Here is a 21,483-nt window from a genome sequence, read left to right on the forward strand (position 1 = left end):
AGGGAGGGAGGGTATGATTGTAGATTAAGCAATTAAGTGCAGCCGATGTTTTTCAGTCCTCTGTATGAAGAGAATCCCCACCCCCCACCCCCCCTTCTCACTGATTCCTTCTCAACTGGGAGTCTGAGTGACTGGTAACGCCTTTGTAAATGTCCCAACATATCACTTGGATAGTATTTAAAATTTTGACTCCTGAAAGTTAGTTCTGTCCAACCATTCTGTCTCCTTGTAATTTTGTAGTTTTCACTAGTGAATTTTCCATTTGATACAAAATATAGATAGTATCGTGTGGCACTTGTAATGGCTCTAGATGTGTGATTCAAGGTAATATCATGAAAAGTAGCATGCAGTACCGGAAATGACACTGTAAATTTGGTTCTAGAAAACAAGTTGACTTGGAGGAATGTCAGGGGAAATGTACTGACAGAATGAGCACTCTTCCATTTATTTGCTTCTGTGGTGTTGCTGTTTACACAGATGAGAGTAGTCTTGAGTTTTAGTAGATCTCTGTGAGACTGGCTTGGAGCAATGATGGTGTAAACAGTTGCCACGTGTTAGAGAGCATCAGTGGTGTGACTAGTCTTTTGGCTTTTGCAGTCTAGCTCAAAAATCTGCAAGATTGCCTACTTGAGTGTGGTATAATTTTTCTTTTGCTAATGTACAGAAAAAGATCTTACTGGGTCAAATCTGGTGTTCATTGTAGACATTGCACAGGCCGACCTCTCCCGATCCAGCTCTTGTGAAGAGTGTTGCGAAGAAAGGAGTACATGGTGTGGGTATAGCAGAGAATAATGGTTCGTAGTGTCAGTATTGTAATAGCATAATAATTCGCTTTATTTACACAGGAAGAGTGGAAATGGAACTGATTCTAAATGCCAGATCTCATGTTTGAAAATAATTTTATAAGAATGTTCTAAGCGTCATATTAGGAAACAGACTGGTTCTAAGTGCCAGTAAGAAAGTTTTTGTTTAAAGTGCCATTAATAAAGAGGCACTATGTTTTATTCATGCTAATAAAAGTACAGAAATATAGCAGTAATAGTTTAACTGTAGAACAGTAGTCAACGAAAGACGTTTCTCATTTCTTTTAATTTTTTTTACTATTGAATAACAAAATTAAATTCAAGGGAAAAGTTCTCTTAGTAATGACTTCTCTTTCTTACACAACTACATTGTTGGGATGAGATGTTGCAAAGTTTACTGTAAAACTCCCTGTGCTGTTGGGGAATAAATGGCAGCATCATGAACAAGTCTCTGCTTTGCAACTGATTAACATGGTCGTTCAGATGAAGTGCAGCGAGTCATACATCTGCCATCATATTTCCTCTTTTGAATGCCCTGACATTTGTCCAATCTTCTGTTTCAGAGTAAGAATTTTTGTATAGCTATTTGAGGTGTAGGAGCATGAGACAATTTGATCATACTGCATTTAGAGAACTTACTTGCCTACATTGACAGCAATGTTTCAGCAGCATCCTTAAGATCAAAAAATGTCAGTTACACAGATTGGAATTTCATGGAATAGGTTCACATTTGTTTGGTCATTCATTCATCGAGGGACTGTATTACAATTAATAGAATTTGTCATAATACTGCGAAAATAAATAGCTCAAAAATATACATACACAGAATATATAAATATACCTCAAAAGAATATGACAGGTCATCAGCCATGGCCTTGATGAAAGAACCATCTCAGTGTTTGCCGAAAGTGACTTAGCAAAAACATGGAAACCTAAATCAGGATGGCCAGAAAGAGCAAGCTCCATAAGAATAAGAGGTCATTATCTAAACTACTACACTGACTCATACAGTTCGTCCCTGTTGTACCATTTTCTTTGATATAAACACAGTTTTACTCATAACTGTATACATCAAGGATCACTGTTCATGACTTGGGAACTGTGAACTTGCTGCTTCATCCCTTGCTCTGATTCCAGTCCATTCAGCAAACTGGCTCTTCATGTCCTGCACTAGGTCCTCTTGGAAAACTGAGTCAGCATCCTCCTGTGTTGAGTGAGATGTTGAACTTGGAAGAATGACAAGACACTGCTGTCATGCACTGTAGATCAGGGCACATAATTTTCTTGCAAAAGCATTACAGTGTCGTGATGTGATTAGGTGGTGTAGTTATCCTCTTTCATTATGGACGACTACTCAACAAATACATGTAAATAGTAAAGCACCAACAGGGGTGAAGGTGTGGGTGTTTTATCATGACACAAGAGGCATGAATTGTTTTGCCACATTTTAGGCCATTTCTTTCTCACAGGCATCACAGCATATGCTGATAGTACCATCGATTAACAGTTTGCCCCTGTGGCTTGAATTCATGATGAACTAATCCGTCAAATAAAACTATCAGCATGGCTTTGACATTTGACGTGACGAGCCTTTTTTAATATTGGAGAACCTTTCCGGACCCATTGTGAAGACTGAACCTCAATTTCAACATCATAACTGTAGGCCCACGTCTCATCACTAGTTACGATTCTCTAAAGCAACATCTCACTCTCATTTGTGTGGTTCGAAAGCTCGTCACGGATTGCAAGGTGGAGGTCTTTCTGGTCTTGACTCATGAGCCGGGGGACGAACTTGGTGGCAACATGGTGCATTCCAAAATGCTATCAGGATTTCATAACATGATCCAACTGAAATGTTACATTCTTCTGCAATCTTTCTGACTGTCAATTTTCGTTTGGCACGCACAATTTCATTGACATTCGTGACAGGAGCGTCATCGATAGACATCAAAAGGTGTCCTGAATGAGAGTCTACTTTAACTTCTGTCCGGTCATTTTTAAACTGTGTGAACCATTCTTAACACTGAATAAGGTGTAAGTAATCACCACTGTTGGCTTCTTGCATCATTTGGTGTCTCTGTAAAGGTTTTCTTGAGTTTCCCGCAAAATTTAATGTAAATGCATTGCTCACACTCTATTCCGTTTTGAAATTTGCAAACTGTGCGACACAATGGTGTACTCAATACAGCACTGAATAGTAACTAACAGACATACAACAATGAAACTTCTAGTAGTTACGCATTAAATACAGGCATGTGCAGCGATGCCTACCACATGTTGCTCCAATGCACCATTGGTGCAAAGATGCAAATGTTCCAGAATTTTTTGGACAGCCCTCGTATAAAAGGACACACAAAGCTTTGGACTCCCACACTCATATTTAGTTGTGGCATATAGATTTTCATACCCCAAGAGTGTGCACCAGTACGTTTTCACTTTACCACAGCCTTGAAAATAGGCGTAGTGCAGGAAAGCTATAGAGGTAAGTCATTCTTCGAATATTGCTGCATAAGCAGTGCAAGCTGTCTCTAACCAGGTGATCAGAAGCCCTTGGCTTATATCTGAACACTGTATCATATGCCACGGTGTACTCATTGTCTTTTGATCTAAGCCTGAAAGAGGTTCTCTCTGGTTTCGAGCAGCTAACAGTACTGGTAAAGGTTGCCAGTTTTGCTTGCGAGATGAAAGCAGAACTGACAATTTGCAGCATAGTCGACAAGACCGATTGTGGACCTCTGGTACAGAGGCAAATGGAGGGTCTGAATCAAAGGCTCAGACAGTTCTGCGACTGTGTAGGTTGCAGATTCCTCGACTTCAGCCATAGGGTGGCTGGGTTTGAGGTTCCACTGATTAGGTCAGGAGTCCACTACACACAGGAGGTGGCTAGATGGGTAGCAGGGGCTGTGTGGTGTGGACTGGGCAGTTTTTTAGGTTAGAGGATCTTGGGAAAATACAAAAAGGACTTCAGTCACAAAGGGTGCAGGCCGAACACAGGAAGAACTTAGATACATGAACCATTAGTATAATAGTTGTAAATTGTCATAGCTGTGTTGGGCAAGTATCAGAGTTCCAAGTACTAATAGAAAGCACTGATGCTCAAATCTTTATAGGACTGAAAGCTGGACTAAAGCCAGAGATAAGTTCAGCCGAAATTTTTGCGAAGAACCTAACAGTGTTCCAAAAGGATAGGCTAAACACAGTTGGCAGTGGCATTTTTGTTGCTGTTAAAAGCAGTTTATCTTTAAACTGAAGTAGATAGTTGCTGTGAGTTAGTATGGGCAGAGATCATTCTTGGCAATCAGAATAAAATAATAATTGGATCGTCTTACTGACCTGCTGATACAGTTGCTGAAACGTTCAAAGAAAATTTGAGTTTTATTTCAAACACGTACCCAACTCACACAATTGTAGTTTGTGGTGACTTTAATTTACCATCTATATGTTGATGAAAATACATGTTTAGGTCTGGAGGTATGCTTAAAACATCATCTGAAATTTTCGTAAACGCATTCTCTGAAAATTATTTTGAACAGTTAGTACATGAGCCCACGTGAATAGTAAACAGTTGTGAAAACACACTTGACCTCTTAGCTATAAATAATCCTGAGTTAATGATGAGCATCAAAACGGATGCAGGGATTTGTGAACTCAGGGTTATCTTAGTAAGATTGATTATTGTAACCCCCAAATCCTCCAACAATAAATGAAAAATATACCTATTCAAAACAGCAGATAAAAATGCACTTGATGCCTTCCTGAGAGACAATCTCCACTGCTTCCAAATTAACAACGTGAGTGTAGACCAGATGTGGCTTAAATTCAAAGAAATAGTATTGGCAGCAGTTGAGAGATTTATACCAAATAAATTAACAAACAATGGAGCTGATCCCCCATGGTACACAAAATGGGTCAGAACACTGTTGCAGAAACAACAACAACAAAAAATGCCAAATTTAAACAGACGCAAAATCTCCAAGACTGGCTATTTTTTACAGAAGTTTGAAATTTGCCATGGACATCAGTGCGATATGCTTATAACCGTTTGCACAATGAAACTTTATCTCAAAACCTGGCTGAAAATCCAAAGAGATACTGGTTGTATGTACAGTATACTAGAGGCAAGAGACAGTCGGTGTGATATTTTACAGAAACTCGAAATTTAAAGCAGACCTCAATAATTGTTCCCACAACAAAACTTTGTCTTGAAATCTGGCAGAAAATCCTAAGAAATTCTGGTCATATGTGAAGTATGCTAGCAGCAAGAGACAATCAATGCCTTCTCTGCACAATAGCAATGGAGATACTGCTGAAGACAGTGCTACCAAAGCAGAGTTACTAAACACAGCCTTCCGAGATTCCTTCACGAAAGAAGATGAAGTAAATATTTCAGAATTCAAATCAAGAACAGCTTGCCAACATGAGTAACATAGAAGTAGATAACCTTGGAGTAGTAAAGCAACTTAAATCACTTAATATAAGCAAGTCTTCCGGTCCAGACTGTGTACCAATCAGGCTCCTTTCAGAGTATGCTGAAGCAATAGCCTCATATTTAACAATCATATACAACCATTCACTCAACAAAAAATATGTATACAAAGACTGGAAAGTTGCACAGGTCATACCAGTATTAAAGAAGGGTAGTAGGAGTGATCCACTAAATTACAGGCCCATATCATTAACGTCAATATGCAGCAGGATTTTGGAACATATACAGTGTTCGAACTCGAAGAGAACAGTCTATTGACACAGTCAACACAGATTTAGAGAACACCTTTTTTGTGAAACACAACTAGGTCTATACATATACATTGATGAGCGCTATTGACAAGGGATTTCAAATTGATTCCGTATTTCTAGATTTCCAAAAGGCTTTTGACACTGTACCATGCAAGTGGCTGGTAGTGAAATTCTGTGCTTATGGAATATCATCTCAGTTATGTGACTGGATTGGTAATTTCCTGCCAGAAAAGTCACAGTTCATACTAAGTGATGAAAAGTCATCAAGTAAAACAGAAATGATTTCTGGCATTCCCAAGGTAGTGTTATAGGCCCTTTGCTATTCTTTATCTATGTAAATGATTTGGGAGAGAATCTGAGCAGGTTGTTTGCAGATGATGCTGTCATTCATTGTCTAGTAGTCATCAGAAGATTAAAACAAATTGCAAAACAATTTAGAAAAGATATGTGTGGTACAAAAATTGGCAATTGACCCTAAATAATGGTAATGTGAGGTCATCCACGATTGCTAAAAGGAATCCATTAAACTTCGGTTACATGATAAGTCAGTCAGATCTAAAGGCCGTAAATTCAACTAAATACCTAGGAATTACAATTAGGAACAGCTTAAATTGGAAGGAACACATAGAAAATGTTGTGGGGAACGCTAACCAAAGACTGCGTTTTATTGGCAGGACACTTAGAAAATGTAACAGATCTACTAAAGAAGCTGCCTACACTCTGCTTGTCCGTCCTCATAGAATACTGCTGCACTGTGTGGGATCCTTACCACATAGGACTGACGGAGTACACTGAAAAAGTTCAAAGAAGAGCTGTACATCTTGTATTATTGCAAAATAGGGGAGAGAGTGCCACTGAAATGATACAGGATTTGGGATGGATATCATTAAAACAAAGGCGTTTCTCACTGCAGAGTCATAATTTGTTGATGCCAACCTACATAGGGAGAAACGATCACCATAATAAAATAAGGGAAATCAGAGCTTGCGTGAAAAGATATAGATGTTTGTTCTTTCTGAGTGCTGTGTAAGATTGGAATAATTGAGAATTGTGAAGGTGGTTCGATGAACCACCTGCCAGGCACTTAAATGTGATTCGCAGAGTATCGATGTAGATGTAGATGAAACGTGTGTTGGGGAAAAGTTTATACAAACTTTTTAATTGCTTAAATAACTTAAGGCATACGACTAGATGAGAGAGAAACTAGAAGTTCAAGTTCGTTGAAGAATGATTATCTTTACACTCAAGTTCTTGAGCTCAGTGACAAATGGTAAATGAATGGGAAAGATAGTTTTGTGAGTGTAATATAAGAAATAACAGAAGAATAAAGACAATAGAACTTTTATTGTGGGGAAGAAAGGAGATATGATCAGAATAGCCCTAGTAGAAAAGAGGTCATGGGAAAAAATGGTGAAAGCCAAAATTACACAGAGATCAGTGACGCAGACATAAAGATGATATACCGGTAGCAAGCATTACACCGAAAAATCAGGGAAAGTAACTAATAGTACTTTTATTCTAGCAACAGTTTGAAATTAGCTGAGGTCAAAAAGCCTTCAACACTGAAACCATTAGTCAGTGGGAAACTTGAGACATGACAAAAAGATAAAATCCAACATACAGAAAATGAGAGAAGAAGGCTAGTAAATTTTTGGGAAAACTGATTAGTGGAGTCTTCTGTGCAACACATCATGCACTGTTGAAAATGGAATCTATAAGTGCAAACTATCAGCACAAACAGTTTTTTGCAGCCTTCGTTGAAATGATTCTTTTATGTGATAAACATTTTTTTGTGCATTCATGGCTTTCCAAGAGACTTCACACACAACAGACTACCTGTGCTCCTCAGTTTCTTGTTCCAGAATCAAATGCTTTTCCTCATAGGTTGTTGACATGCATATCAGGTTCTAAAAGTCACTGTACAGACATAGCAGAGTACAATTCTGCAAGTTACAGAACACACTGAGCCTGCTCTTGAACTGTCGCCATTTTAAATTGCGTGTAACAAAAGTGAAAAATATGTGTAACCTTTCCAGCCATACAGAACAAAGCTTCCAGAGATTCCTTTTGTGGTTATGCAACTTGGCTGTATGTATATACATAATTTGGAAGGTTTTAAATTTTTGTATTGGATAACCTCCAATCCAACATCCAATGTTCTGTTGGCATTCTTCTCCACATTGACTACATTTGAATTTTGATTTGATTATTGGTTCAATAGTTTCTAGCCTATTTGTAGATAATAGGGTAACACAATGTTTACTAATGTTACTATTCTTTTACAGTAAACTCCACTGTGGAACATGTAATTTATCATGTTGTTTGTGAATTGGAAGGTGACCTAACTGGTGATGTCAAAGATTATGTTTTGAAAGTATGGGGTCTAGCAGAATACTTTACATCTCAGACTAGCCTTTCAGATTATGAATATGTACATCAATGCATAAAACTGGAACAAGATGTTGTGCTCACGATTTTGCATATTGATCAGTTAACTAGGCCTCTAGCAAGGACAGTAAGTATCACTCCACAAAACGGCACAAAGTTGCTCTGATAGAAGAAAGATTTAAAAGTTATGCAATGTGATAAGAGTCCTGCAAAATACATTTCATTTGTTTCAGTTGCAGGATGACAAAAGGGATACTATTTTGACTCTGGAAGAGTTAGTTCCAAATGAACCATCACATCCAATAACTCATGATAATTTATTAATAATTTTACGTAAGTTTAAACTTTTCAAATCTTACAATTAGCTATTATTGAAATTTCAGTTGATTAATTGTTTAGATTTTCAATATTGCTTCGCAAATAATTTTTCATTTAGAAACTATAGCATAAAAAGTTAAATTCATTCATTACAGCTTTTGAAAATGTGGACTTTCACTGTTGCTGCTATAATTAGACTAGCACTTTCACAGAAAGACAAAATGTATTCAGTTCAGTAGAAGAAATGGGAACCCACTTGACACCAATAAAATCTTTGTCATGACTTGTATTGCATGCCTTGGGGGAAATATTTAATCCCTATTTACTCTGGAGGATGTAATTACACAACACAATTCAATCCAATGTACAGGATGGGCGTTTGGGCAGGCGGTGGGCGTTATGGAATAATAGTGTAATTTTTAGAGAAAGGCCATTTATTGGCTAAAGCATGATGAAAGGGACTACATAGGCCAAGGGAGGTGAGGGTGAGCCAGAGCTTATAATTTGGCGAACATTGTTCGCGAAGCTACCGAAAGTGGTTGTCTGCCAAAACTAAGTCCACAGTGCCGCAGCACCGGGAGAAGCGGGAGATGTTCAACGCTACAGGGCGCACATCTGACTCGCGGGTGAGCAAGAATGCAAGAGAGCGGGCCCGGCGACGGGCGGCCGGGTATATTCGACGCACCACGCGGCTTCCTCCGCCCTCATTGGTCAGGACCGAGAAAACCGTGCTGGCGGCATGGAACTTTCCAGAGCGTTGCCTGCTAAGCGACGCCTGGGGCGGCGTTACCTCGTAAGCACATGAGAGAGGCGCGTGATCAAGGTGCCCTTCGTCGGTGCTGACTTCCTGTTACTAGACCGTGGGACGAAAGAATTTACAGGCACCTAACACTGCCGGCTGTGGCTTGGCCGTAATGGAAAAATGAAGTTACCGGTTTGAGGCTCATATAATAAAGTAAAATCCCTTATCGTCTGGCTCATCCTTTACATTCCTCCCCCTTCCGTGGGAGTGGAGAACGTACGTGAATTCGCTCAATGTAATTACTATTTGAATGTAAACAAATTTATCTTGCAAAAGAAAGTGAACATCACTTGATTAAGAATGGCCCTCACGGAAGACGGCAGGGGTCTTAATCTATGGGAGGGTATAGAGACTCTAAAGACCTCCTAAGGATCGCAAGGGGACTTACACATGTCAACAATATTGTGTGTATACAAGAATCATCATAAAACATCAAAACATAGTAAAAAATCTGAACATCATAAAATATCATAGAATATCAAAACAAAATTAGGACAAAACATAGCAGTGTGAATTAGATAAATATGTCAAGTGTTCTTGTTGCTAAGTTGAAGTAAAATTGTCTTTTTTTTGGAATAAGTTGAAAATATAAACATATCACCACTGATGAGTCACGGCGAGGGCGAGTGGCACGAGGCGGCGTGGTGTGTTGTCCTTAGCGGGCAGCGTGCAGGCTGCCGGCGGGTAGGGGGTGTGGCCATGGCCAGGTCCGTGCACTGGAACTCAGCGCAGGGGAGGTATGAGGGGAGGTCCACATGTTTCAAAACACAGTTGAAAAGGGAGTTATCACTAAGGGAACACTTCACTACACTACACTAGTTTTTCCACATTAATTGATATCTCAGTTTCACTCTTAAAACTAAGGGAGGGCACATGCCTGATAGGTTTTTGTTTTCTCTTTTTTTGGGTTAATATAAGTACAATAATAAGAAAAATAATAGTGACTGGGGTTACCGTGGCGCTGTGTTCAATTGTTGTATGTAGTTTAATGGCGGTTTGCCATTCATTTATGTCTGCCAACAGGCGAACGTAAGGAATTTGCCCTTTTTCATGTTTTAGCAGGTCATCAATTGATGACAGGAGGTGACCATTTGATTTATTAGACAAAGTAGGAAAGTTAGCTGACAAGGGATCACGAATAAGCTTTCAGGTATAAAAAAAAAAAAAATAATTAAAGAGGCGCGAATACTAATTGAGTAAGCCATAGTGGCATGAAAGGTTATTAATGGTGTTCCAACAGGAACCGTTTGCTAAAGATCTGCGCGGACGCTACGCCATAGAGGCAGCTGAGTTTGCGGCAGCTGACTGCGAGGCCGAATCTCGCGCTACGTCAGAAAGGCGCGCGACAGATAACTTCCAAGGCCAGCGCGTCGTCAAATCTGCACGCGGCAGCTGAGGAGCGAAGCTGAGGCGCCTACGACTGTCAAACGCCGCACGCAGCGAGCAAGTGCGCGGCGCGGGAGGCAAGCGTCAGGTTGAGGAGGGAAAGAGAGAGAGATGAAGCTTACTGACGCTGTCCACTGCACTGTTTGTACTTTACACTCTCTCCACATGTTCTTGGGCTTCTGCACCCGAGGAGATTATTTATGTGCTCCACAATGTTAAGTGACAAATATTAATGTCACAAAAGGGGTATACTATTACTGAATAAAAGGGAATAGATGTGCCTAATCGATATGGTTTATTCACCGATGACCAACAAAATAGAAGTGGGATTACTCGTGACATCACGCTAGATGAGTTGTTACAGTGGGTTCTGTTTAAAATTACATTATGCATCAGTAAATTGGTTCATAACATGAAAATATAAAAATGAGTTACACAAATATTATAAATTGCTGCATATGCTATATCAATACCTAAACAAAGAAAGTTAAGTGCCTCTTTGGGCTGACCCTAACGTGTAATGACGTTCACATTATGGGAAGTTTCTCAAGCATCAATGTATTTGTTGAACATATCAAGTGAAATTGACAAAGAAAAGTGACACCAGTTTGGTGGAGGTGGGGTGTAGATTGTGTCATTGGATGTCAATGCTGTTGTTAACAGAAGGAGAGAAACAAAACTCAAGGAGAATCTAGAGATTTCCATAATGGAAACAGAAAGCGTAAGGAATTGAATTAGAAAAGACTAAGTTGAGCGTAATTTCTGAAGGACTTTTCCTTTAAGAAGGTATAGTGCATGGCGCACACGACGGTATCGCCTACTTAACTGTGTATATGACAATGCTGCGACTCCAAGATAGCTACTTCATACTTCTTCTTCAAACTCGACTTCTCTCACATAAAAAAAAACTTTACTGAGCGGCCAAATTCGCCTTCTTTATCCTCTCAACATCTTGCTACTAACTTCACTTTGCGACCAAATTCGCCGTCTTCATCCTCTCAACATCTTGCGACTAAACTCATCGTTTCTATCCTCTCAACATCTTGCGACTAAACTTGCCGTCTCTATAACTCCATGGTGCTGGCCTCATTGGGCCCAGCTGGTTGCTTAAAACTCCGTCTATCATTGGTTATCTCGCAGTGTCCTGGGACTCGTCATACAGTTAAATGCTACTACTTCAGTAGTCGGTATTCCTTCGGAAAATACAACGGGAAACAGTGTCAAAGAAGGCTCAAGGTTTTGAACAGAGATTTCCGCTTACTGGCGGTTTAGCTGCAGGCTAGACGCGGTTCGCGTCTGATGTTGCCTGATCAGCTTTCATCAAAGAGCACGGAACACTGTTCTCGTGAATTCTTCTTCGACATGAAAGATTAAAGAATGGACTCTGCCGCGAAATTGAAAAGTGAAGAAACGGCACAGACGGCTAGGGTTTCAATGCGATTGCCAGTCGCGTCACGTAAGGTACGTGCCCCTGCGGGTGGTGCATGACTCTTCAAGGGTTGTTCTGTTGATAGTGGAAAGATGAAAGTGGGTAGAACAGACTGTCGCGGAACGGAAAAGTGGAGAAACGACACAGACAGCTAAGGGACCGCGCGGGTGCCAGCCGCGTCACATAAGGTACGTGCCCTTGAGGGTGGTGAATGGCTCTTCATGTGTTGTTCTGTTGATAGTGGAAAGATGAAAGTGGATAGGATGCACTATGTCGCGAAACGGAAAAGTGAAGAAATGACACAGGCAGCTAAGGGGCCGCGCGGTTGCCAACCGCGTCACGTAAGGTACGTGACGTGGCTGGCACCCGCGCGGTCCCTTAGCTGTCTGCGTCGTTTCTTCACTTTTCCGTTCCGCAACATAGTCTGTTCTACCCACTTTCATCTTTCCACTATCAACAGAACAACCCTTGAAGAGTCATGCACCACCCGTAGGGGCACGTACCGTACGTGACGCGACTGGCAATTGCGCGGAAACCCTAGCCGTCTGTGCCGTTTCTTCACTTTTCAATTTCGCGGCATAGTCCATTCTTTAATCTTTCATGTCGAAGAAGAATTCACGAGAACAGTGTTCCGTGCTCTCTGACGACAGCTGATCAGGCAACATCAGACGCGAACCGCGTCTAGCCCGCAGCTAAACCGCCAGTAAGCGGAAATCTCTGTTCAAAACCTTGAGCCTTCTTTGACACTGTTTCCCGTTGTATTTTCCGAAGGAATACCGACTACTGAAGTAGTAGCATTTAACTGTATGACGTGTCCCAGGACACTGCGAGATAACCAATGATAGACGGAGTTTTAAGCAACCAGCTGGGCCCAATGAGGCCAGCACCATGGAGTTATAGAGATGGCAAGTTTAGTCGCAAGATGTTGAGAGGATGAATACGGCGAATTTGGTCACTCAATAAAGTTTTTTTTTTTTTTTTTTTTTTTTTTTTTTTTTTTATGTGAGAGAAGTCGAGTTTGAAGAAGAAGTATGAAGTAGCTATCTTGGAGTCGCAGCATTGTCATATACACAGTTAAGTAGGCAACACTGTCGTGTCAACGATGCGCCATGCACTATACCTTCTTAAAGGAAAAGTCCTTCAGAAATTATGCTCAACTTAGTCTTTTCTAATTCAATTCCTTACGCTTTCTGTTTCATATAATAAAGTTTCATATAATAAAGTAAAATCCCTTATTGTCTGGCTCATCCTTTACACCAACTCCCCCTTTTTTTCCAATGGTTTGATTTTTTGGGCAACAGAAGCAACATCTTTTAAGGATAGTGTGTCTTATTTCAGGTACTTAGAAGACAGGGAATCTTCTGGCAATGTAACAGTTCTATGCAGCTTAACGTCCATTTTTTCAGACCTTGTAAAGTATTCTACAGCTTTTGGTACAATGTTTATTCTTTTTCATTAAGATGTATTATTGTAAGCTGACAATCGCAACACTGTTTCTAATGCAGCTGGACATAAAGTACCATGAGTGGACTTCATTTTTTAAGTTAAATGCTTCTGCTTTAACAGTTTCATTGAAGTCTTTACTACCAACTTAACTGCCATTAATGTTCCTCATTGTAAACAGAATCATGGAAAATGATAAAGATAGGAAATGTTTCAAATTAGTAACCTAATATGCTTTTATGAAACATTTGTCACAAAGAAGACATTATGCTTTTTCAGAGACATTAGAACAAGAAATGGAGAGAGTTCATCATGCTGCATTGCAAATGGCAGAGAAGAATAATCCTAGTGTTATGCCTTCCTTACAATCAAAAGGAGTTGTACAGGCTGTGAAAGCTGTATGTACATACTTAGGAAATATAGAAACACAAGAGATAACAGAAGCTCTTGAAGGCTTCAAGTCAGCTTGCCTCCAGTTCATACCAGTCACCCAGACAGTTAGTATGACAGATTTTTAGTCTTTATACATCATTTACATATTATTTAGTTGTTGTTATACTTGAAAATTATTAAGAAATTATCAAAAGTATTTCACCATGTACTAATGTTCCCAGGAAGTAGAACGCTCAAGATCTGGTATTGCTGTGAAACACCCTGAAATTCTTGATGATGATGGTGATTATTCAATAGTGACTCTGAGGATGCAGAGTGCTTCTGACCATGTTGAGAATGTAGCTGAAAATATTACCCATCACTGTGATAATATTCGTGATGCCATTCAAGTGATGGTGGAAACTTACTGTCATGCATTTCATGTTGACTTCCAGCTTAGCACCAAAGCTGAACTACCATCCAGTATGTATCCAACGTTTTTTAAAATTAATATAGTGTCATAGAATGGCTATTTATTTCTCTTCTTTATGACTCTTAAAAGGCACCTAATGTTGCCTGTGTTCAGACATTAAACAGTGATGTCATCTGCTTGTAAAACAAAACACTGCTTTAACATATTGTGCCCGTAGTTGTGAATTGTGTAAAAAATGACACCATGGTGGTTTTGTGGATCTAAAAGTTTAAGACTATCAATTTAACGTTTGAGGATAAGGTCTCTAGTTTATCCTATGAATTTCTGTGTATAAAATGAAAGTATCATTAAATAATTTATTAAACTCACATACTAAAGGCTGGCTGACTGGTACTTACATTTGGGCAGTGTAACTACTAGTGCAGTTGATATACAAACAAATGTAAGGTAGTAAATTTTTTCCAAATCAACTTTACCATCTTCAAAGTACAATTTGCTCTACATCAAACATTATTCCAGTTGGTGAATCCATAGCTGGAAATATTTTTACGCTCACAAACAATGGTGACAACTCTTCCCTCATATTCTTCTTGATGACTTTCGCATCAGCAAATAAGTGTCTTTTCATGATCTTTTTCATTACACCATTACTTAACCAATAATGATCTCGGAAAATATCTGCATCAGTTTTGAGTTTTTTTCCAATGCCCAGTATGCTTCCACTCTCCACTCATGGCTGATAACTCAGTTCCCAAGGCACAAATTTGGCACTGATCCTTCTCTTTCCCCTGTCTTCTGTTAAAATTCACATCTATGTGATTACTCTGCTTTTCACACTTACGCATTTGCTAAAGTGTTAATAGAATCACTTTTGGAATTTCTCTGTAATTCCACTCTTGAATAGGATGTGGGAAAATCTGTTTTGTGTGAACTTTGATTTCTTGTATGTTATTGCAATTGTCATTTTTTCCTTTGTAGGTACAAATCAACAAAGTATTTTTGCATTCAGAGGAGAAAGTTGGTGATTGAAATTAGAATCTCACTGCAACGATAAAGACTAGAACCCCTTTAGATTATCTGCCGGATTTTGAGACAGTGATTTATATTTGGCCGATTTGGGTGTGAATGGTACTCAATCTCATCACGAAGACTTTGTATTCACTGATTGCTGTATACAATATGATGATCTTTATTTGCTTAGGATTGTTTAACAGTAAGAGATCTAGTATGTTATCATAACCACTTACACTTTCAATTAGCTCCTGAACTAATTTCTAAAAATATTTTTCAGAGAAAGCAGTTAGTAAATTTCAGATGTTGTTTCGTGCCTACCTCTGACTGTAAACATGTATTCTCACCAGCGTATGTGTAACTTCAAGTCTCTGCCAACTTGAATTATGAATCAGGTGCTTATTTGAAATGAGGCCCAAATTTTCCTTGAACCTTTATGTAACTGTATCATCTAAATTGGAAGCTTGGCAAAGAAGCCAATTATTAATTTATTTTTGTTGTCGAATATAATCTGTACATGTGCTAACTCATAGCAACTATCTACTTCAGTTTCACTACAAGATAAACTACTTGTAAAGGCAACAAATGTCACCACCAACTTTCAGCTGAACTTGTCTAGCTTTATCCAGCTATTAGTACCTGTAACAAGTCAGTGCTTTCAGTGGCGGTTGGAGCTCTGGTTCTTTCCCAATGCAGTATACAACACGGGTCACGTGGAGACTCCCCACTACAACTCAGACTGCTCTGTGGATCAGCCCCGGATCTCCGATATTTCCGAACCGGGGTAATATTAGATAGAGGCACCCAGCTGCACGTCTGTAGCCAGAAGCGGGAGTATACAACTATAATACCAACATTTTCTACGTATACCCTCTTCTTGTTTGACGTTCTCTCTTTGGGACTGTACACTTGTTTGAAATTTTTTGAGTCTCTCTAAACTTTTTATTTTTAATTTTTTTAATTTTAAGAAACAGGCCCAGTCAGCTCCACACAGCCCGTTATACACAGCCACCTTCTGTGTACAGTGGACCCCTGATTATTAAGCTAAACCAAGCTCAGAGAGAATACAGTTAACTCCACCGTGTGTTCATTGTTTTGGGAGGCTTCCAGATTTTCTTGATTTTTCATTGGATCTGACAGTTGGCAGATGTCCAGAATGAGATTTCTCATCAGTTGACATGTTGTGACTTTTTTAATAAGAAAACCACTTGTAAACTCAGTTTTCACCCAGTGCCATCTTTGCGACTTTTTTAAGACATCACAACAGTTTCTGCAGTAATCATATTTTCACAGCTATGCATTGTTCACATTATGGTGGGATTTGGCCTGAATTTAAACAGCAACATTGCTCACATCCTTATGCAAGGATGGATTAAAGGGGGGGGGGGGGGGGGGAGGGGGAGGGGTGATCACGCCCACCCCTTCCCCCCCATCGAGGGTTGAAACTAAATTAAAATCAAATTGTAATTTTTGTAATCTGCACCAAAATTAAGCACGCGAATTTAGAGTCTTGGTCAGTAGATTTAGTCATTTAATTCAGTGTTCCCCAGGCCACCTTACTTCCCGTGTACAGGAGAATACCTTTACGACTGACTTGTGCTCCCCCTCCTGTTTGAATTGTGGGTGCTAAATATTAGGCATCAAGGGATCACCAATTTAGTATTGGAGGGCAGCGTGGAGGGTAAAAATTTTAAAGGGAGACCAAGAGATGAATACACTAAACAGATTCAGAAGGATGTAGGTTGCAGTAGGTACTGGGAGATGAAGAAGCTTGCACAGGATAGAGTAGCATGGAGAGCTGCATCAAACCAGTCTCAGAACTGAAGACCACAACAACAACAACAAATATTAGCAGGGCTTCCCAATCTGACACAGCAGCACGTGCTTCATGTTTCCCTTGGGGCACTATCTACTTTGCCCTTGATGTTGTCATTGCTACTGTTAGACTGATTGCCCAGAATTCAGTAGCATATCCAGAGTGGGCTCTGTCATGTGATGCTATTGATAAGTGCTTCTCTGCAATGTCGAACCTTCACACAGTGCACTGCAGTATACTGTCATTAAGAACAGTTGTCACTGTTGCTGCGATCAGCTTTTGATGCAACCACGAGCAGCTTTGTTGGTGCCATTACTGCTGCTGCTATGCTGGTGTCATGTGCCGGCTTTTCATAAGTGGCAATCCGAGGGTTGGCCGGTCAAATGCTCTGCGGAATGGCTTCATGTGATGGCCGCTATTGGATACAATGTTCTGCCAGTGGTAGCTCAGTGTGAAGGGGACGTTTGTCATGACGGAGTTTTTTCAGTTTTGCACAACATGAAACGAGTTTCAAAAATAATGTCTGCCTTCTGTAAAAAACAGAAGACAACATTTAAGTGACTCCTTGTATATTATGTGGACCAGTGCTCTTTGTTCCCATATTACACAATTTTGGAATTAATGTTAGTAAAGTAACATCATTTGAGATTACTCACACATTTTTACATGTTCTCATACATAGTGGAGTGTTTTTGATGCTGTGACTGGAAAGTTAAATTTGAAAGTACAGAGAATTTCTGTGTCAGTTGTTTTATCTGATAAGCATGAAGAATTTTGATGCTCATCCATCATCTTCAGGTGGTAAATGGATCAAACTAATTGCTGAAACTAAATTAGTTTTACTGTATTTACTGAGGTAGCGATAAGTGAGCTTTCATGGATAGACATACTTGTTGATGTAATGACTCCTTTTGAGCTAATGATAGTGTATATTGCCTTGAATTTTTCCAAACATGTATAACAAAATCAGAATAACAAATTGATATTGACAGCGAAGTGCAATTTATCATGGTAGGGGGCGATCTTGTCGGTTTGCCAATGTGTGTGTGTGTGTGTGTGTGTGTGTGTGTGTGTGTGTGTGTGTGTGCACGTGCGCGCGCTCACAATATGGCTGTAGCAGCAACAGCTGTACAGTTCATAAGTGGACTGTGTTCTCACATCACCTTCTAACATGCAGATATGAGTTTTCTTTACAGGATTGTAATAACCCTGTGGTTTGACAAGCACATTCCTGCATATAAAATAATACAATGTTCCTATTATTTCTATAGCTCAAGAAAAGCAACAGGAATCACACTGTCTTTTACAATAATCAGAATGAATCAAAAATGAAAAGCACCAGTTTGCCTTTGTGCTAAATATTGTAGAACAAAAGCAAACTGGTGCTTTTCATTTATTCAGGGTGTATACAACCCAGGACAACTGGGAGATCCGAGAAAAATCCAGGAATTTTTTAATCTGGGAGAAAGCTGGGAAAACCCGGGAATTTTTTAGAATTCTGGAAATTTTTCATTGTTTTAGTTTGCAGTTACCTTTTTGGTGATTTTGACTGGTAAGAACCAATACTCTAAAAAATGGTATAATTGCATCTCGCTTCTGCGGAATAATACTGCAGCAACAAAACGTGAACGAGAGGGGAAAAAACGAAAATAAAACTTAAGTCGCAAAGGAAATACGCCATATACAACAATAAAACACAGTGCCCATACAAGCCTTTGCCAACAATGAAGTGTGTCAAAGGTTTTGGGAAGACTATGCAATGCTTCCTAACAAGAAATTGCCTCCGATGAGCGTGACGTGACAGCTGTTTACATTAGATTCGTTTGAGCAGTTGTGGGCAGGCTCTTGTGCACGCGCAGTTGAGTCACGTAAGAGTACTTTCTCCCGCTTGTGGCTACAGACGTGTAGCTGGGTGCCTCTATCTAATATTACCCCAGTTCAGAAATATCGGAGATCCGGGGCAGATCCACAGAGCAGTCTGAGTTGTAGTGGGGAGTCTCCACGTGACCCGTGTTTACGTTTAGTGATTTTGCTGTTTCCTCTTCATTTATTGCTCTCATATTAAATGAAAACAAAGCAGATTTCTGTGGCCAGGAGGTATCAAATTAATTAAAATACATTTGCCTAATTACGGAGGTCTAAAATATGTTATTAGTTTCAGGTTTTATTTCCACCTTTCTGACAGTCAAGCATTAATCGCCTTGCAGCACAGTGAAGTTATTTTTGTCGGTTTGCTAAAGAGATTTGGCTTTTATTAATCTTTTGCACTGAGGCAGTCAATTTGTTTGAAACGATGTGTTTAATTTCAAACGGTTGGCTAGTTTGAACTGTTTGCTGCATTTCAAGTGCATGTTTTCCATCTTCTAGCTCGTATGGCATTATGCCATAATAAACAACCAAGCATGAGATAATACAGTACTGGTAGTCCAAGAAAATTTACATCCAAATCGACATACGAATGTGCACTTTAAGCAGAATTATGCAGTTTATTATGGTTCACGAAATTCCGATGCTCTTGAAGTATCCTCTGGTGCCTTGTTCCTTTTATGACATCATGCAAGATCTTTTAATGTTTTACACGTACGAACATGCGGGCTTCCTACGTCATCGTAGCTGCGCAAGCGCAGTGACGCTTATTATCGGGCGCTCTCTGGCAACTGCTGAAGCGAATAACAGGTCACGTGAAAATATTGCGAATGGTGGTTTGAAAAGCGTTATTTTCAAAGTAAATTTCCTTTTACGCAAGATGAACTATGTGCGAGAATGTACGATGAATTTCTTAAATCACAGCGAGCTCAGAAGATCAGACATTTACGTCATTATTACAAATTTTGCTGGCACATTTGTGTGACGTATCTTAAAGTGTAAAACGTGCAAAAAAGATCATTATATGTGGAAGCTTAGCTTCTCCTGCAACTTACTAATCTTCGGGACACAATATTATATGTGGAAGCTTTGTTTTTCATGTAGCAACACTATGTATATTAATTTAAAACATTAACTTTTCTTATTTGTGTGTTCGCTCTACTTGAGAGTGATATTGCTATTGGGTGACTACATCACGTGCCCTATGCTGTCATCAGCTGGGGAGATCACGTGACATGAGCTATGACTGGCTTACAAAACCACGTCGCAATCTCGATTTCTATGCTTCAGAAAGTAACATACGGTGTTTGGTGGAATTCGAATTTATACCTTCGTAACACGAAAATATACAGCGTACATGTTACTGCACATCAAAGATCTTTCCAAAATGTGTTTTTTCCCCCCTTAGTTTCATTTTACAAAGTGTCTGGAAATTCTACGTCGGTGTATAAAACCATAAACATTCAAAGAATTGATAAGTTTTTCTGTGTTAGGTGACGGTATGCTTTTCTTTGGCACTGTAAAAGTGTATTTTTCACCCGGGAAAAAGTATATTTTCACCCGGGAGAAAGTGTATTTTCAACTGGGAAATCCGGGAATTTTTTTTTTTTTTTTGTTGTTGTCCATGTATACACCCTGCTATTATAATGTTGTTCTACCAAGAACCGACGGAAGATTCTGTTAATAGAATGAATCATGTTCAGTTGTCCTATTGGATATGAAAGGGGAACTAAAATGGATCCGAGTCATTCAAGTAAATACAGTAACTAACAGCATTAAAATAATATATACTTCTTAAGTACTTACCAATCATACCAATCACTGTAGTGTGCGTGTAGATCATCAAACTTCCGCAAAAGAATATTGCTTATTAATGAGATGAGATTTATTGTACAGATGTTGTATGCATCATTCAGTCAAAAATATGAAACGCCAATGCAAAAAGAAAGAGAATTATGGCAAACGGTAAATGCCACTTAATTCACAATCATTTTCTTCCTTGACGCTATCATTACATGAGCTCTGGTCCTTGAAAGAGATACTGGAATTGTCCAAGGATGTAATTATATTTTCAATATTAATTTCTACATTTACTTCACTTTTCCATGCTTCCTTAATAACCATTTCTGTGTAGCATACAATATTACTCCACTTCTGTGGCTTTATTTGTGTCACTGTTTCCTCTAACAGTCTTTGAAACTCTGCCACACTGAAGCTTTTGTTATTGGTTGCCACATAATGTTTAATCTGTGCCCAAATCATTTCTCTAGCATTGAACTGGCAGTGGTATGGCGGAAGCCTAAGAAGCCTGTGGTCATATTTTTTAGCTGCCTCATCCACAAGATATTGTAGAAACTGTTTCTCTATGAGCTCTGCGTTACTTAAGTCATCCTGAATTTTTACTGTGTGGCATTTCAACCATTCAACAATGTTGCTTTTTTCATTGTCGTTGGCAGAGCTTTAGCTTTAGTCTCAGAATGGTGTGGGGTGTTGTCCATTACAGTGACAGGCAGCCAATTTAAGTTTTCCAATAGTTGCTTTTTGAATAGTTTCAGAAAACTACCATGGTTCATCTCCATGTGGCAGTCACTTGTTTTCCTCAATTTGTAAATGAGGAGACAGTTAGGTATGAAACCAGATGCAGTTCCAGCATGCAAGACAATAATCCTTGTGCGTCTT

The 21,483-nt window shown here is 39.4% G+C and overlaps 1 protein-coding gene across 3 annotated transcripts in view; it reads left to right on the forward strand.

The window, feature by feature from the left end:
- LOC126198654 (phosphatidylinositol 4-phosphate 3-kinase C2 domain-containing subunit alpha) overlaps positions 1 to 21,483 on the forward strand; it is a 266,382-nt gene that overhangs the window by 79,936 nt on the left and 164,963 nt on the right. For all 3 annotated transcript variants that reach the window (XM_049935126.1, XM_049935125.1, XM_049935124.1), the window contains 4 exons: positions 7,826 to 8,055; positions 8,162 to 8,261; positions 13,586 to 13,803; positions 13,921 to 14,161. In XM_049935126.1, the coding sequence (XP_049791083.1) occupies positions 7,826 to 8,055; positions 8,162 to 8,261; positions 13,586 to 13,803; positions 13,921 to 14,161 (789 nt within the window). The remainder of the gene's footprint in view (positions 1 to 7,825; positions 8,056 to 8,161; positions 8,262 to 13,585; positions 13,804 to 13,920; positions 14,162 to 21,483) is intronic.

Source organism: Schistocerca nitens, chromosome 8 (genome assembly GCF_023898315.1).
Source record: "Schistocerca nitens isolate TAMUIC-IGC-003100 chromosome 8, iqSchNite1.1, whole genome shotgun sequence".
NCBI lineage: Eukaryota > Metazoa > Arthropoda > Insecta > Orthoptera > Acrididae > Schistocerca > Schistocerca nitens.